General features: G+C 43.6%; 2 protein-coding genes across 5 annotated transcripts; both read right to left on the minus strand.

The window, feature by feature from the left end:
* Window positions 1-190: 190 nt before the first annotated feature.
* On the minus strand, window positions 191-14,806 carry LOC102307761 (interferon alpha/beta receptor 2). 4 transcript variants are annotated; one of them, XM_005952653.3, is made up of 7 exons: window positions 13,761-14,806; window positions 9,153-9,285; window positions 7,432-7,607; window positions 6,756-6,907; window positions 2,320-2,476; window positions 1,659-1,780; window positions 191-1,426 (listed from the first exon to the last, which is right to left on the minus strand). In XM_005952653.3, the coding sequence occupies exons 1-7, from the start codon at window positions 13,819-13,821 to the stop codon at window positions 1,310-1,312; spliced, it is 918 nt and encodes a 305-aa protein (XP_005952715.1). In that variant the 5' UTR covers window positions 13,822-14,806; the 3' UTR covers window positions 191-1,309. The 4 variants fall into 4 exon arrangements, with proteins under 4 accessions (XP_005952715.1, XP_005952716.1, XP_042073359.1 ...); XM_005952654.3 differs by having other exon boundaries at window positions 192-1,426; window positions 13,782-14,806; XM_042217425.1 differs by lacking the exon at window positions 13,761-14,806 and adding an exon at window positions 11,643-12,277 and having other exon boundaries at window positions 192-1,426.
* Window positions 14,807-14,932: 126 nt separating this feature from the next.
* On the minus strand, window positions 14,933-16,134 carry LOC106632763 (interferon alpha/beta receptor 2; the record flags this gene model as incomplete). The annotated part of the gene is given in 1 exon segment (XM_014331311.2): window positions 14,933-16,134. A coding segment is annotated over 1 exon segment (549 nt), but the record flags the coding sequence as incomplete, so codon positions are not given.
* Between the last annotated feature and the right edge of the window lie 2,606 nt (window positions 16,135-18,740).

The following is an 18,740-nucleotide window of genomic DNA, read 5'->3' on the forward strand; positions in this document are numbered from 1 at the left end:
AACACCAAGTGACAGCGTGGGTACCTAAGAAGAAAGGGGCAGGTGCTCATCTTCAGCCTCAGTCTGTCCTCAGTCTGAGAGATTATATCTCTTGGCTGGCCTGGGAACGCCTTGGTGTTCCCCCGGATAAGCTGGAGGAGGTGGCTGGGGAGAGGGAGGTCTGGGCTTCTGTGCTTGGGCTGCTGCCCCCGAGACCCGGCCCCGGATAAAGCGGAAGAAGATGAAGGATGATGGATGGATGGCAAACATACATTCAGGAAATATCAGTTCCTTTCGTCTAGTCTTTTTTCAGACTGTGCAAATGTCCAAAGAGGAGCTCCAGAAAGCTGAAGAACTGTTGCTCAAGAGCACTTTAAAAGCAACAGGCAGCCTCCCATTAGATGCACCGGAGGTATAAATGTGATGATTCTAGGTTATGTTCACAAAGGTTGACCTGTGACCTCGAGGGATTTGATCTCAGTGTGTGGAAGCTCGTCCTCACCTGCTTTAAACAGTTGAGTCCAAAGTGTGATTAATACAGCATCATCCACAAACCTTCACATCAGACTCTCAGAGTTCAGTTTGCTTTATTTAAAAATGAAAGAAAGACAAGTCAAGAAAACAATCAAAGAAAAATCATCGCATTCAAAGTTCACTCCAAATATGGGTGGAGATGGCTGCACAGGCATCCACCCTTCACTCCCCTGCAAACCAGATAAACTTGACTTTAAATGAAAAGCATGGGTCTGCTTATTTAGCACAGAAAGCAGGAAATACAGGAACACTTCACAGTAACGCTTCACATATAAACTCACAGTAACGACACTGAGATTTTATGAAAATTTCACTTCCTGTCTCAATTAATGGGACGAAGAAGAGCTCCAGGTTATAAAAATATAGACACAGAAGTTATTCAGATTCACAGGAGACGCTATTGTCAGGATTACATCGTCACAGGTCCGACAAAGATGGGAACGACCTGTTGTGGGACGTGTCCCTGTGGGAAACCGTGTCAGCTCAGCGACGATGACCATCTGAACTCAAACAGTCCAGGTGAGACTGAAGGACTGCATCAGCTGTTCAGGAGTTTGACATTTTTATACACGCGCCCCATTTTCAGGCTCAGAGCAAACAGAGCAGGACTTTTATACAAATATTAAGAATAGGCGGCAGAGTTAAAATGATCTGAGCTTGTTCAGCCCACTGAACCAAAGTTTGTTTGATCCAGAATCCACTGCGGTGGTGTAACAGATGCCAACCGACATCATCCATAAAATACTTATTACACATCATTACACCTGAAGCCCCACACCCGCTCCGCCGGCTCCACCTAAACAGACTTCTCCGAGTGGCTCCTCTTCAGGTGGTCAGACGAGCCGTCGTCATGTGAGCTCTGAGGCGAGAGTCCGGGTGGAGCGCTTCCTCGCCGGTAGAGGATGACGTACGACTGGAAGAGAGGGCGGGACCGTTTACTCTGACCTCTGCTCAGTCACAGCAGCTCTGACCACGAGTACATGCAGACACCAGCATTTAAATAAAAACACCGTTAACAACAGCAGCAGAGGCGAAACACTGATCCCACACTGTGTCATGTGACTTCCTGTGGACTGCATCAAACGTAGTTTGTGTCATCAGATGATTGATAAACTGGTTAAATCTGATCGATTAGTCGCTGTTACCAGAGATTTGGGAAGTCTCGTTTTCAGCACACTGAAGGTCAGCCGGCTGCCGTAGGCGACCAACGCCATGAGGAGGAACACCAGCGCGCAGAAGGCCCCCAGCAGCACCACCAGCATGTACACTGAGGAAGAGACCAGGGTGCAGGTGTTAGACTTCCATTTACATGCCTGAGAGGAAGTGCTCGCTCTGAAACCAGGTTCCTCTTTCAGTCTTCGAACACGGTCCATGTGCCTTCATCAGGGCGTGAGGTCTGTGAACACGCATGTGTCCATACACGGTAATAAAACCGAGCTCCCATTGGCTGTGCCGGACGCACGAATGTGACATCATGTGAAAAGAAGAGCTAGGCTAATCACAGAGGTGCGTCTTACATACTACATTCAATTCAAAACTGACACTCTGGAGTTTCCTCGTGTCTGTGAGCAGTGAGAACATTGACATTCAATAAATATTCTAACTTATCAAACATGATTTTGTGGCACAAACAGGATTTCTTTATCACCAGACTCCAAATAAGCTACAGCAGCGTGTGGACAGAGTCTTCCTGTCACACCGTGGACAATTTATACATCAAAACAAGATAAAATTAGAGCTGTCGTCTTTTAGCTCACTAAACTGAAACGACATTAAGCAGGAGAGCAAGTCTGCAGCCACACATACGTGAGTTTCTGGGTGGGGGGCTGGTGAATGCACACTGAGCTTCACTCGGGATGGCTTTGGAGAAGTGCGGCTTGACGGAGGCGGTCACACAGTACTCCACACCTGTCTGCAGGTAGCTGATCACAGTCTCCTCAGAGTAGGGCATATGCAGCGTGAACTGAAACACACAAACAGACAAAGTTCATACTGACGGTCCGACAGGCGCAAACAAACGTCATCATGTGACAGGAAGAAGATGCTGAAAATGGACCACGCTTCAGCCAACCCTGAGATCCCCCATCAAAGGTTGGTCATGGATCTGCTGCTGTGTGGTGTGGATGATTCACTGTGAAAAGTCCTGATGCTCAGCTTCACGGCCACCAAAATCAGAGTGTTCTCCAACGTGTCCACAAACTGTTTGTGGACCTGAGCTTAAACACGTGCACATGAACACAGCTGGTGAAAAGCTGGACAAGGTGAACACTGAATGTTCTGGTTTGTGGGCTTTTTAAAAACACATGTAGAGGCAAAGAAGCGCAGCACGTTAGAAAAGGAGAGCCTGATCCAACACAGAAGGAGGAAACTGACAATACGGGAAAACCTGCAGGTCAGGAAGCTTTTAAACCTTCGACCAAACCTTCACAGATTTCTGATTCTCTGCAGGCAGGTTTATGTTACGTAGTTACCTGACCTGTAGCTTCTCCACTAGTTCCTCCAGGTGGCGCTCTTTCCTCCATTTCTTGTCATTCCAAACAAACTGGTGCAGATGCACTGTACTTTGTACTTTGTACAGTGCATCACTTCCTGTGTTACAACCGTGATTTTATTTTTCCAAAGACAGGAAGAGCTGCAGCTCAGCAGCTGATCAGAACAGGAAGTAAAGCAGAACGACGCACTGAGCCGCTAACATGAGGAGCTACAGAGCGCAGAAACATCTGGGCCAGAGGTGGCCCTGTGTGGACTCATATATGTCTGGGATCAGAGACAGAAAGCTGTGAGGAAGCCCACATCCACAGGAGGTCTGTGCTTATATCTCGGAGGTGTTTGATCAACCTACCAGCTGAGAAACGGTGTGCAAGTGTGCCTAGAAGAAGGCAAAGGGGTCCCACCAAACACCGATGGGGTTTATATTTCTCTTTTGTTCATTCACTGACTGATAAAAATAAATGATTAACTCTTTGATTTTTGAAAGCATTCTTTGTTTACAGCAGTTTCTCTCACCTGCCTAAAACCTTTGCACAGTACTGTATATGTGTGTGCGTCACATAAAAGTCCACACAGGTGAGACGTGGATTTGCTGGACAAACTGTGTTCACACCTGAACATTTTAGAGAGTTCAGGGTCACTGAGGATGGACTCACTACTCATAATGTGAAAGTGTGACACGACTCCATCCTGGACTCATGATGTCGACTTCAGCAGAAAATGTTCATTTTGTGTACTCGGACATAAATGCGATGAAAGTCGTGTGGCTCGTGATCTATTCATAAAGTTCCATCACAGGGATATTTTCAGTAAGCTGCTGTTGCAGCTCGTTAAGTCGCTCGTATTCTGTGTTTGTGCAGTTATTGCCAGCTGTCAAAGCTGAGCATTAGTGAGTATCGAGGTTAAGGAGGTCGTGTCCCGCCTTCACCCAGCTGCTGGTGGGCTGATCATCTCGGTGACGGCACCATCTCCTCCTGGTTTAATGAGCTTTAAACCTTTAAGTACCCATGAAGACAGCAACAACAAATCACTATAATTTTATAAACGTAACCACATACGACTTCTTGATTAAACATAACCAAGAAGTTTTTCACAAAGGGACACAGAGAACGAGAGGACTCACATCCAGCAGCAACAATCAGAAGATAACGAGCCGACTGAGACTGTGGTGGAAAAAGTTGTTTTTTCACCAAAACCCTCAAAATAACTGTTTTTCTTTCATGTTTGTTATGTATTTACTGTGTTTTTGCTACAACTGCTTTGAACTGCTTTTATTTTTCTTGTGAAGAAGACATTAAGTGTTGTTTTAGTGGATTTTAGCTCAATATGTGAATTATTTTCATCCTAGTTTTACAGGAAATACTGTGAAGTCGTACATTAAAGTTTTATTTGTAATAAGTATTTGATCAAAGCCAGAATAGTTGTTAGTTTGTTGCTCTGCTACAATCTGCAGGATACGACACATTTTCCAACATACTGAAGAGTTTATTGTTTTTCTCATAAACGTTTCACATTTGTACTGAAAATTTGCCATTTTTGTTGTAAATGTCTTATCTTCCCCATAAATATAAGATGGTTTGGAAAGCTATGTGTGAAAGCGGAGCTTTTGAAAGCTGCTTGTCGTGCCTCGTGCGCACCTTTACTTCCTTTTTTGACACCAGACCGTGCGCCATGTTTTTGATGTAGGCTTCTGATTGGCCAACACTTCTGCGTTTCCACGTGGACGAGGACAATTAGACAGTAAGTGGTTGCACTTAAAGCACCCAGAGTATTAATCACATGTGTGGGCGTGGCTACAGATGTGCTGTCCAGCTTGACTCTTATTGATTGTGCAGAAACATCACTATTACTGCTACAAATAGGAATATATTCATCTTCATAATAACGTTTTGTTTAGGTTTTTGTTTATTATGCTTATTTTGGTCACAGATGTATTTTGGGGCGTGTGAACGTGCTCTTTGTGTTAGCGCCTCCTGTGTAAATGTGATACAGGCTATAAATCAGCTCTGCACCTGCAGCCCAAACCTCCAGACGCTGTCTCACCTGCTTAACTCCTGACCCCGATCAGGGGGTATCAGCTGACCCCCACAAAGTGAATGAATCCTGCCTACCAGGACATGTAAGCGGGGGATTTTTCTGTAACTTTCAATGGGACTTTCAGGTCCTGCTTATTGAGGAAGACTCTGTCAATCATGTGTGTTTAATCTCCTCCAGCCGACATGTTCCAGCTCGCAGAGATGACTGACCCTCTTCTCTTGAAGCTCAGCGTTTCCTCGAACACAGGCAGATGTGAGCTGGGGAGAGGAAGACGCTGCCAAAAACCACAGAGTGAAAAACGTCAGCGGCGCCTCTCCAAGCCGCGAGGTGCTTAATAATCGTAGCGAGCTTTCAGACGAGCTGCTGTGTGGGTTTGCCGTTGTGATTTCTTGGTATTCCACACGGCTCAGAGTTTCACAGCATGCAAACGGCCTCCGTTACAACACGCAGGTGTGCGTGACGCGGGAGGATCCGAGGCTCTGCGGCTGGTTCGTCTCAGCATCAAAAAGTTCAAATTTTCCACAAAACACAGAAGTGCTGCTAAAGGAGCGTGGATGAGGTCAGCTCCTGTTTAAGGTGGAAGAGTAAATGTTGAGCCTCACCGTTTATTAACAGCAGGGCTGAAATGTAGGAAAGTTTGCTCTCCATGGAAAACTGTGTCGTCTTACATGATGATGACCAAGAACAAAAACCTACATTTGAATGAACCATGAGAACTTCACAAGATCATAAAACATTTCCTTGTAATAAGTCAAAGTGAGAGAAGTACTAATAAAAATCTGGAAATGTAGTCCTTCACAGACGTGTGCAGGAACTTTGTACTGTCGAGTACACCAAAAACACAACCACATGCAAACCCCTGTGGGTGTAGCCACAGGAGGAAGACAGGAAGTACCGTTTAAACGCACGCATGTTTGCAGAACTCAGATTACCAGTGTGACGGCGCCGAGACAACCGAAGCACTCCGAAAGTTTAGTCATAAAATTATTGTGTTGGTAAAATATTTGTTGTATTTGCAGCGGCACAAGTAAAGACTGTAATCTGAATAAATGTTGCTTCAAAACTCAAATCCTGATGAAAAGACGTGTTTGACATGTTCATTCATTTGTTTTCATTTATCGTTGAACGAGTCACAAAATGATTTTAGATTTCAATTTGTGTTTTAAACACTTTTAGTTTCTGAACACTGCGATGATTTACAAAACTTAAATATCCCTGAATTCTCTTTAATCAGAAAAGTTATTTTATACCAACAAACAAAACAAGATTTACTTATAAAATAAAAGCCAAGATTCACTCATTAAAGAAAAGCTTGTATAACTGGATCAACATGTAAGGAACTTTCTGAGGGACACCTTTGTGTCCACACACACAAAATCTACAAGATAATCTAAAACAACAGGCAGAGTTTGTAGGTTGTTTTAGAAAAGTCTCAGTCTTTGTGTGTTTGGCCTTTTGTCCACATGTAAATGGGGTCCTGGGTTACAGAAAAACTGAAAGAAGACAAACAAGTGTACATTTATCTGGTTTTATGATGGTGGGGCAGCTTCTAGTTTGTCTGCATTCTTGTACCGTTAGGTTTAAATATCCACCTGACTTTTCTCGTATTTTGTGTTTTCATGTTTAAAGCGGTTCTTGGGGGTAACGGGGGAAACCCCCTTTTCAAAAAACACCCGAGTGCTGGTGGGCGTAGCCTGAGTGTACGGCCGACATACCTCCGCTCCGTCGCGGGTTCGTCGTACGTGGAAGACTAAGTCTGTGTGGCTGTCCTTCAGGTGCTCGCTCGCCAAGACTTCAGGAAGTGTGAGGTGCAGGATTAAACAGTTCCCACATCCAGACACCGCAATGTCAGGAGGTCCAATCACAGCTACAGAAAAAAGAAGAAATTCAGTCAGCTGGAAGGAGACTGGACACAAATCAGTACAGCGACACAAACACAGGCGATGATTTTAGTTTCTGTCAGCAGAAAAACCCTGAAGAGATTTCTAACCAGGGAAACTGTTCTCAAAGGAAAACGTCATGGGACCGTGTAACATCTGTTTAACGAAGCTGTGAGCAGGATTAGAAGAAGATGAAGGTAAATCATTAGGAATGTACAGGTGATGGCACGAACAGTCACATGACGTGGATACGGCGACGTATCCTGGCTCAGGGCGAGCTTTGATAAAACAACCACAAAACCAGAAAAATAAGATGTTTGTGGTGTTAAATGCAAGATGGTGGGTGGAGTTACTGATGTAACCTGTGTTAATAGGAGTTATTGTTTTACACTGCTGTAAGGTTACAACAAATATGACATAATAATAGGTACAAGTGTGCTGTGTTGGCTCTCCATCACACGCTCATGCTTTCATCATAAAACTGGTAATGAAACGTGTTAAAGTGCCTCACTGTCTGACAGCGGCAGGAAGCTGTCCGATACCGTCCAGCTGGACCTCTGGGTGGCCGTGAAGGCCTGGACACGAGCTACGTAGTGGTCGAACGGGTCCTTGAAGGCTCTGGTCAGGTCACATGTTTGTCCCGCCCTCAGTGCCACGCAAGCCGGCACCGGCTTCCACAACTGCTTTCTTCATGTCGAAGAAAACAAAACACAAAGACGGACAGATTACTGTGTCATCCTGTGAAATAAACCTTTGACAGATGAATGAAGCTGTGGGCGTGTGCGTCATCCACAATAAATAACCTCACATCTGCCTTCAAATAAATATGAAAGTTTACATTTACTCAGAAAGGAAAGTGCTGACTCTGTATTTAGAGGTGCCTCAGAAACAGAAATGAAACATGAAACTTACTGAACAAAGGAGCTAAATAAGCAACAAACACAGGAGATATCATTCAGGATCAAACGAGGCTGAAATTAACTTTACTGACATTATTGTGACCTGACGTTTTAGTAAGAAGCACCTTCAGCCCAGGAGGTGCCAAACCTCAGGGACTGAGAAACCAAGAGTACAGTGAAGAATTCATGTTATAACACAGAAACTGCTTCTGTTTCTGGGACATCATCACTAGAATATCGACTTGAGTCATTCCCAGGCGCCGTTTTTACATTTCTGACTACAAAGCTAACCACACAGTCTCTGATGTACTGTATTTTCCGCACCATAAGGCGCACTTAAAATCCTTTAATTTTCTCAAAAATCATCAGTGCTCCTTATGTATGAACTCTGGTTGTGCTTACTGACCTGGAACCGATTTCATGACGTACACGGCGCTCAAAAATCTGTTAAAAATGTTTTACAACAACTTTGGTACGAGATGAAGCCGCACCGCTTGATGAACTATCAGGGGGTTACGGCAACTGTAGTCAAGGGGCCTCACGGAGTCATCTGGGTCCTAAACTCCGCTTCAGGTCCCAAAGTCAAACGAACACTGTGGCATCACTGAGAGTTACAAACTGTCTAAATTCTTTCATCTTTAATAAAATGATCAGCGTTGCTGCTTTACCAGGTGTAACAATTAAGTTTAACATCCATGAAAACAGGATTTATTACGTTTAACGGAGTTAGAAGTTAGCAGGAAGTTAGCTCGCTAGCTTCCACCTAAACATGATATAGCATGTTCTGACTGAGAGATTTCTGGAAAATTCAAACGTACAGCTCTGCTGTCACTTCCAACATAAATGAAGACAGAAAACTAAACAGCAGTGACGTTTGTAGGGTTACTGAAGTTGGGCTAGCTGCTATATAATGATGTGCTACGTGATCGCTAGCGACAAAGCTATGTTAGCATAATAAACACAGTGAAGCTGGAGGATGAACGCTAACTTTTTTCCACTCGATAAAAGTTAACGTGAGGGTTCCTGATGGTTAGAGACAAATGCAATCGCATGGCAGGATGCTGTAAACGGACCAAACTTCAGTCAGGAGAACAACTGAGATAATCCATCCACAACACGAGGTTAGTCAGGAGACACTGGCTGGTTTTAACCTTTGTGCTGTGATAGTACTAATCACTAATCACTGCTCTGCCGTGTCAAACAAGACCAAGCGATCTGTCCAAGCTGCTCTATTAAAAAGACCAACGAAAGCCTTTAAATTTAGCCTGACACTCTGAATCTGAATCGGTTTTGTTTGAGACAGCTTAAATTTCTGATCAGATTTTCTGAATACCTGGAGCGGACGACTTCTACCATGAATTGGGCGTCAGAGGGGGTCTGAGGGCCCGGCTGGAAGCTGAGTGTGTGTTCCAAGTTGATGGAAGAGATGGAAACGCTGGAGGGTGCAGAAAGGGAAATGCCCGTCGCTACAGAAAGGAAGAGGATATAAAAAAGTTTTAAAATAATCCTCCTGTATGCTTAGACAGGAAGTGTTTGTACTCACACAGTTTCGGCTCTGCAGATTTAAAATGAACCTCTCAAAACGCATTTGAAGTACAAACTCTCAGCTTTACTTCACGGAGTGGAATAATCCACTATTTTATAACAGGATAATGTACTTAACACTGTTTCTTACACAGGAGTGGATATATCTTTGTTTCTTCAAAAACAAAACTCATCCATCCAATAGTGCGAGGGACCATTTGCTGAGGACTCATTAACAGTTTGGTCTACAGAGAGAACAAAGACAAGATCGTGGACATCCACAGGAGACAGAGGGGGATGATCCCAGGATCCTTTCCATGGTGAAGAAAACCCCCCTTACAACATCCAGTCAAGTGAGGAAGACTCAACGTGAGGAAGACTCCTGTTATCGTAGGCCTTTACACACAGACTGACTCAAAATTCAGAATTTTTCAGATGTGAACTTGTCTGTAAGGTTAGCATGAAACGATGAGCTCGTCCTGATGTTCCTGAACACAAAAAGGAAGAAACAGAGATTCTGGTTTGTCCGATGCTCGGGAGCAGGCGGCAGCAGGGAGGATTTTCTATTCTGATCCCCGAGTCGAAGCCTTGGGACGGGTTTCAGGATTGAGCTCCTGTTTATTAGAGTTGTGACCACATCTGAGGAGGCAGAGTACTGATTCAGAGAGCCGACTGACCCGCAGCAGCAGCTAGCTGTGAATCTGAGGGATGCAGGATTATTTACTGTTTATAACTTTGTGTGACTTGAGCTACGAGAGCAAGTGTGGCCAAACGCAGTGACCTGAATGGTCAGATATTTATTTACATGTGAAAGCTGGAATAACCCAGCGTGATCGGAGAAATTAATGCTTTAAAGCTGTTCGCTATCACCATCCTGACACTTTGGAGCTGAAATCATAAATGTGGGTGAGAAATGTAGGGAAGCTGAATCTGCAGGAACTTTTCACAAAACTAGTTTAGAAGTCGGAAATAGAAAAGCTTAAAGCTCTAATGTCCAGCAGGGGCCGACTCCTCTGGCTGTGAAATGAAGTCTGATTGCATAGAGGTCTGTGAGACATAAGCCTCCAACTCAAAAAAAGATGGTCTCATTGGAGTAAGAAGGGACCTGAAAACAGGGAGGGTTTAGGGCGGAGCTACATTTGATTGACAACTGCATCGTCCCTCTGTCCTCACAGGTCTCACATCAAATCAAATCAAAATGTATTTCTATAGCACTTAATAATACAACTAAGTTGACCAAAGTGCTTCACAGTCGGTCAGAGCAATAGCATAAGACAGAATAAAAACAGTTAGAAGGAGGACAAGAAACAATAAGGTAAACAGCATAACTAGCCGTCTGTGAAGGTTCTCAGTCATCCAGGTCATCGTAGTCAAAGGAGCTTGCCAGACGCTTTTCTTTGCAAGCTCCTTTGACAGCATAACTAGCCACGAAACTAGTTTGAATCAAAAGCCAAACTACAATAACACGTTTTAAGACGCAATTTAAAGACTGGATGGACTCGGAGGAACGAATATAGGGAGGGATGTTATTCCAGAGGCAGGGAGCTACGACAGCAAAGGCCTGACCTCCTCTGGACTTCAGACGAGACCTTGGTTGGGTCAGGAGCATTTGATTGGAAGATCTACAAATGGAGGCGATCGGATAGATACCTGGGAGCCGATTTAAAATTTTAAAAGTAAGCAAGAGAATTTTGAAATTGATACGGTAGAGCAGATCTACCTGCTCGTTTGTCACATCTGGGTTCAAAGCATCAAGATGATGATGAGGAAACATCTTCATGATGGGAATACATCACAGTGTGTCTGTGAGGTGTCTGTATGATGTGCTTGGATCATGACAGTGTTCTTTAGTTCTTTAAAGACATCCACAGGAGACGACGGATGTTTCACTCAGAGCTGCTCTGACCTGCCTTTTGGCCTACTTTGGACAAGTGGACTCTGTCACTCACCTTCAGCCTTTATTCAAAATGATCACGATTAAACCTCCAGGTTTGGGAAGGGTGGGTTTACAAAAAGAACTTCCAAATGGGAATGTGGACAGTTGGATCACCTCCAGACCTTTCACCCGCTTCATTTACAGAGAAACAGCAGCTCCATTTGATCTCCTGAAAATCAGAAACTGTGCAAAGAAATGTCTGTAGTCTCTCAACTAAGTGAGTAATATTCCTGTTCAATCCCGTGAAGTAAAGCTGAGATTCTGCACTTCAATCACAGAGTCACCGCTATAAAAGGCTGTGACTGTTCAGAGACCTACAGCAAAGAGCACTTCAGTACAGAGTGAGAGGAAAATGAAACTTACCTGAGCCACAGACAAGTGGCTACTACATAAATGCAGTGCAGGCTGTTGGAAGAAAGACATACACATGACAGCAGAGTCAGCGTTTCGTCACAGGTAGTGACGTTCCAGGTGACTAATTCAGGGACCACTTACACCGAGCCAGACTAAAAGTAAGGAAAAGGACGAGTCTGCCGTTTATGTTCAGGAGTAAATCAGATGGGTGGCTCTTTGCGTGCTGATTAGCAGTGCGTAGCTAACCTCCTGCTGTTCAGAGACTGTTTGCTTTATCTGGATCATGGACCTTTTCTTTATGGTTTGCGGTTCTGTGACAGCGGTTAGCAGTAAGTTGACTGCTGTTACTGACCCAGTGGGCGTGTCCCAGAGATAAACTTTCCCCCTTGGACCAAAGAACAGTGACTAACATGAAGGTATATTCAGTAGTTTAGATGGTTACCTAGGCAACCAGAGCTTGCAACGTCCGCTAGTGGCCAATCATCAGCTACAAAGTGCGATGACTTCCTGTGTGGCCAGTATCCGCTCTTTGAGTCTGACATCATTGGCTGTTTCCGGGTCCAAACTCCACTTCAGGTCCCAAAGTCAAACGAACACTGCAGCATCACTGAGAGTTACAAACTATCTAAATTCTTTCATCTTTAAATAAAATTATCAGTGTTGCTGCTTTACCAGGTGTAACAATTAAGTTTAACATCCATAAAAACAGGATTTATTATATTTAACAGAGTTAGAAGTTAGCAGGAAGTTAGCTCGCTAGCTTCCACCTAAGCATGATATAGCATGTTCTGACTGAGAGGTTTCTGAAGCATTCAAACGTACAGCTCTGCTATCACTTCCAACATAAATGAAGACAGAAAACTAAACAGCAGTGACGTTTGTAGGGTTACTGAAGTTGGGCTAGCTGGTATATAATGATGTGCTACGTGATCGCTAGCTACACAGCTATGTTAGCATAAACACAGTGAAGCTGGAGGATGAACGCTAACTTTTTTCCACTCGATAAAAGTTAACGTGAGGGTTCCTGATGGTTAGAGACAAATGTAATCGCATGGCAGGATGCTGTAAACGGACCAAACTTCAGTCAGGAGAACTGAGATAATCCATCCACAATACGAGGCTAGTCATTAATATACTGCTGCATGGGCTGTAGTTACATCAGAAGGGTTTAAAAACTGAGTTTTAAAATGAACAGTGGTGATAAAAACCGAGAGAGGCCGACAGGGATCACTGACTGTTTTTAGGGGCTTGTTCAGATTAAATAGAACAAGATACAAAACATGTTAAAAACACAACAGCCTTAATAAACCTGGCTCAGGGTTCATACTCATCACTTAACAGCCAGATCCCTACACTGACTAGGGAGGGAGCTAAACCTGACATGTATTATAGCATGTAACACTGTAAGATATGTATGACAATATAAATAATCTGAAATTAGTTCAGAACTTTTACTTTAAGTGTCTAAATTCTTCCTTTAGCAGTGTCTGAACATTAACTCGACACAGGCTGCTTTAAAACCTAAGAACAGAAATGCACAAGGACCAAACCCAAGCCTCAAGATCCAGCTGAAAGTTTTACTTATCGCACCTTCATGGCACCATTATCAAGGTCCAGAGACTTTAGAACAATAATATTATAGAAAATCTGAGCAATAAATCACTTTACTGTCAGTAAACTTCATTATTAACTTTTATATTGTGATTTTGTGTCAGTCTTTTGGCAAATGAGCAAAAGTCATTCTACAAGTTTAAGGAAGTGAAGAGAAATGAAACCAGAAGTAACATTTTACAACAAATAATAATGATAATTAGTTATTTAAAATGTTATTAATATAATAGGTCATTTTTTAAACTGTCACAGTTTTTCCTTCACTACCAGTCTGATTTCCTGTGACCCCCTCCTCCTTTGAACTCCCCCAGAAACAGATTCAACACCCCTGTAAACCTGCTGAGAGCTCAAATCAGACATTTCCTGTAAGTCCATGAGTGCTTCAGTAGAAATAAGAATGATTATTAATTCTCCTGCTAACATCCACACTCACTCTTTTCCTCCAATACACACAAACTTCAATGCAAAGGTGTAAAAAACCAGAGAAAACAACAGAAAGCTTCAGTAACCCCCCACCTTCACCCCAGTGAGCATTACCAAGATGTAAATGCAGAAGCAGCAGCATCCACAGCCCCATCGTGTGTCCATGGACTGTGCCAAAGTTAGACTGCTTCAAGGCGGCTGATAAGCTGTTTGTGGGGCTGAGGACAACCTATAGAGGGAGGGGAGGGCAGCACAGGGGCATGTGTTATTGTACAGCTCTGAGTTTCTGTTTCCACAGAAGTCCCTCCCTGCTCACACTACAGCTCCAGCTCCTGATCACAGAGCACACAGGACGCCAGCAGCACCGTCTCAGACCTTTATTGGTTTGAAGCGCGACTCTGTACAAAAACATTTGAGGCTTCTTGTTGTTTTTGATCAATATAGAAATGAAATGGCTCAACGTTGGCCACTGTGAATACAAACATGCAAAAATGGCACAAACATGTTGTGATTACACTGTTTGAATAAGTTGTATGAGTGCATTACAGAGGTATGATGTGCTTTATGTAAATGGAAATAAGCGAATAAGCAGGCTGTGTGACGCTGATTCGCTGCAGACACGTTCATGATCAGACATGATGAAGAGTTCAGACACAGACGTGCCCATAATAACAGTCGCTGCCTTTAGACACACATAAGAATCAAGTCATTTCATCTGCTGTCAGATTATTTCTTCCTGATTAAAACATTAAAAATCATAAAAAATGTCCAGCAGCGCCCACCAGAGACCAGAGGGACAACAACCAACAGCAACAATCAATCAGATTGATTCAGAGATAATCAGCTCTACATCACTGATTACAGAGGTCCTTACAGGAAAAAGAAACTAATCGTCACTGACATGAAACACACAGGAAATGACTTCAGTTTGTTACGATTCTGTTTTTCTGTTGTGCTTCAGTTTGTTTTACTGTCACCAACAAGAATAAAAACTAAAACTAACGGAGCTGGTTACGCAACCAGCGCTCAGAGCAGCAGCTCTCCAACACAGACACATCACAGTAACCAAACATTTTACAAACGTCAGAGTCTGCAGATGAGAGACGTTATTGTCCAAAGGGGAAGAAGTCGATCCAGAAGACGCCCGGGTCATTACGCCTGCCATACTGAAGCAAGTCCACCAGGTGTCGCTGCAGGTCTTTCTCAGTGTAAAGCCAAGCCTCCCTGTTCCCCACCGTCCCCCCCACAGGTGAACAAAGAGGCTCTTTAACTGCCTTCTGCTTTAATCACATGATGCAAACATGAGTAATAATCCAAAGCACGGCTGAATACGAAACATTTTGTTCAGACTCGGTGTGGGTTAGAGTTCGACCCGGGCACTGGGATGCTTACGTGACGGAGTTTGGGAATGCCCAACAAACACAGCTGTGTGTTGACAAAACAAACAAACTGGTTTTTATTTAAAATAAGAGATAAAAATAAACCTGCTCAGAACTGGTCCACAGAAAACCTAAAGTCTAACAGGAACATGAGATTTAGATAGATCGCCTCCCTAACACGGGACGTCCTCTAGCTGCTCACCGCGGAGACCAGATGCTAACCTCACGTTAGCCATTAGAGGCGGCTGAGTCGCCATCTCCAGAGACGCAGCAGGGACGGACGTCCTGGACCTCCTGCATCAGCGGGTGTCTCACACTTATTAATAGAACCTGAAACAATGAGACGATCTCTGGACTTCAGCCGTCTGACGGACAGATTCAAATAAGTAATATCAGCAAAGAGGTGAGAACCTACACGTTAGAATAAAAATGGCCGACGTCTGCGCCGCTGCTGCTGGAGGGAAAATGAAAACATTTCAAACCCTGGCCCACATGAACCCAGACGTGGACCTGATAACCAGGCACCTTAAAGAGCTCTGTCAGATACCCGAGCGCCCCATGTATCCACAGACCTCCTCCTCTTCATCATGAACAGTTTCTGTGGCGCCCTCCTCGCCGAGCACTGAGTCAAATGCCACCTCCTCCACAATGAAGTCTGATTTTTTCTCCTCCTCTTCCTCCTGTTCCACCCTGCCGAAAGTTAATGTGAGGAGGTTCACATCCTTCTCCTCTTCCTCCTTAGGTCTTCCTCCACAGCTCCTCAGCTCTAGCCCAGCTCTGGAAGGACTTCCTGTTGAAATCAGGGCATTGCGCTGAGAGTACGGCTCCTGATTGGAGGAGACAACAGGCGGTGGTTTGGGCTGAGTCAAAGATGATGATGAAGAGGATGAAGAGGAGAGGAGGTTCGTGCCCGCCCGCTGTGTGTACGCCCCTCCTGTGCTCTCCGTCTCACTCTCCTCATCACTCTCGTCCGAGGAGGAGCAGCTGCTTCCCTTCTTGCCTGCAGAGGGCGCCGTCTGCTCAATGTTCAGTGCCGAGATGACGCAGGGATCGTTGAGCCCCGCCTCCTCCAGGTGATGGATGGTCGTCTGACAAAGAGAGAGCTGAACAGTCAATAACATGAACCAATCAGACGTGCTGACATTAAACACCGGGCCGAAGTACACTGAGATTTAAAGTACTCTGTGCTGGAGGGACACAAGTATAAATACTAATACTGCATTCCTGTTTTAATACTTTACACCTGTGATCAACACTTCTGCTGTTTTTTTAATAATGAAAGTATTTATTAGATTTTGCATTTTATAACAACAGATACAAAAATGCAACAACCAAAAGCAAGAGGCAAACAAACAAACAACCAAAAGCAAGAGGCAAACAAACAAACAAACAAACAAACAAACAAACAAACAAACAAAAACAAACAAACAAACAAACAAACAAACAAAAACAGTGAGGTTTCAACGTCTGTTGCATTAAGCTCAAATGTCCAAGTCAGGTAGACATGTAGGTGCAGAAATTGTCCCACTGTTCTACTGAAGCTTCCTGATGCAACGTTCCCAATCCTTTTAAGCGTCGGAGACATCCAGTGTTCCAAAATGACACGGACACATGTTACCACTGCAGTGCTTAACCCTCTAAACTGGTGTTTATTTAATTGCGGCACCTCTCCTTTGTCTCCTAGCAGACATAATTTAGGTGATCTGGGTAAGTTACAAAGTGTCCACCCCTGCAAATGATTCAGTGCAGTGTTCCAAACTGGAAAAACCAGCGGCCATGTATCAGAGTACCTTTGGCTTATTTGCAGCACAAGTCCTCTCTACCAATCCCCATTCTATACAGCCTTGAAGGAGTATAATAATATCTATTAGGAATTTCGTACTGAATAAATTTCTCCCTGGCTTCCCTAATGTTTGACAATATAGAATCCCATCTACCTTCATCCATTGTACGCCCCAGATCCTTATTTTTTTCAGGCTCTTATTTATATTATTTTTAATCCATGGGCAAAAATTACACCATTTTGCAGCTTTGCATAGTAATAGGGGTAGTAACATAAAATTCACCTATTCCAAACTTTTCCAGGGCTGTGAACAGGAAGTTCCACTCCACCCTATCACAAGCTTTCTGTGCATCTAAAGATATAGCAAACACAGGATTTGTGTTATTTCTATTCAGCCACAGCAGGTGTAGTAATCTCTTCATATTATCAGACGCAGCTCTATTCTTGATAAACCCTTCTTGATCTTGATGAATACTTTGTGCTAGTACAACCTCCAACCTCTTTGCTAAAACTTTGATAGAATTTTGTGATCCACATTGATTCAACTTATCGGTCTGTAATTACCTGGATCAGTTAAATCCTTGTCGCCTTTTGGAATTAGTGACATTACTGCCTGATTAAAACTTGCAGGGAGTCGTCCAAATTCAAAAGCTTCATGTAATACTTCAGTTATAGCACATCTATAAATTTATGATAAAATTCTGCCGGGAATCCATCCATCTATTCCTTTCCATGAATTCATGCCTTCAAAGCATCGCATACAATGGCCAGCCTGTCCGTAGATCCAACGTTCACCTCGTTCAAATATCTTATATCCTCTTTTAGGGTTGATACAACTTTCTGGTCTTAGTCTCCACCTACACGTTCTGTTCTTATCAACATTTAGATTTATGTGCAATTCTACCGGCGTGTGGTCTGCAGCTGAGGGAACACAAACTCAGACTGTCCGAACAGGTTTGCTCGTTTCTTGCGTGGACTCATTTGGTGATTTATTAAATGTGTAACTGTTATTCTGATCTGCTGCTGAGTCTCTTACGCTGATGAAAACGCAGAAAACACAGATCACACCTGTTCAACCAATCACTTTCATTCCACTGTGATCTGGACAAACTGGCGGTTCATCTCTGTTACAGTGTTGCTATATGTTTGTGTTCTTTATGCTGTAGATTTTCACGTCTCTGGAATAGTTGGCAGTAATACGGATGATTTTCTGTAAAATCATACTGATATGAGCCGTGACATATTCGTAGATGACCGTTAGATTAGTCAGCTGGGAAACTCTGTGTTAACTCAGAGCTGAGGATATCGTGGACATGCTGACCTCGCTGCGTGGTGTACAGGGCCGTTTACCCTCATGATTAATATTCACAATAAAAATATTAGCCGAACATCATGAAGTCTGAATGTGTTTCATAGTGTCGAACAACCTTAAAGTTAAAGCCAGCAGTTACTACATGACGGAAACACCAACATTATCTCTTTTATGCGTTTATACACAGGTCACGCTGATTACTGAACAAAAACCCAAAGATCAGATGTTAAACAGATTTATTTGCTCTCTCTCCTCCTTAAACATGTTTTTAATGTTAGTTATAATTCAGAATTGGCGACTGAAACACGTAGGACACATAAGAACATCAGGAAATAAAACATCGATAAATATAACCTCAGTAAAAGAAGTCAGCGGGGGTTAGTACAGCTGTGTACCAGGCCTGCGCTTTGTCGGCGGTAATAACAGCTCGATTGCTTGCGAGGCGAGGCGAGGCGAGCGGGTCTATCCCACGCTTTGACGTGAGACTGGGCAGACATCTCCGACATCATCGAAGCACTTTTGCAAAGAGGCTGTATCTTGACAAACCGACCAGACACATGAAGATTAAACCACTACATTCTCGGCTAAAAAAATATTAA

The sequence above is a fragment of the Haplochromis burtoni genome, unplaced genomic scaffold (genome assembly GCF_018398535.1).
Source record: "Haplochromis burtoni strain Fernald_Lab_line unplaced genomic scaffold, NCSU_Asbu1 Contig_1950, whole genome shotgun sequence".
Lineage (NCBI taxonomy): Eukaryota > Metazoa > Chordata > Actinopteri > Cichliformes > Cichlidae > Haplochromis > Haplochromis burtoni.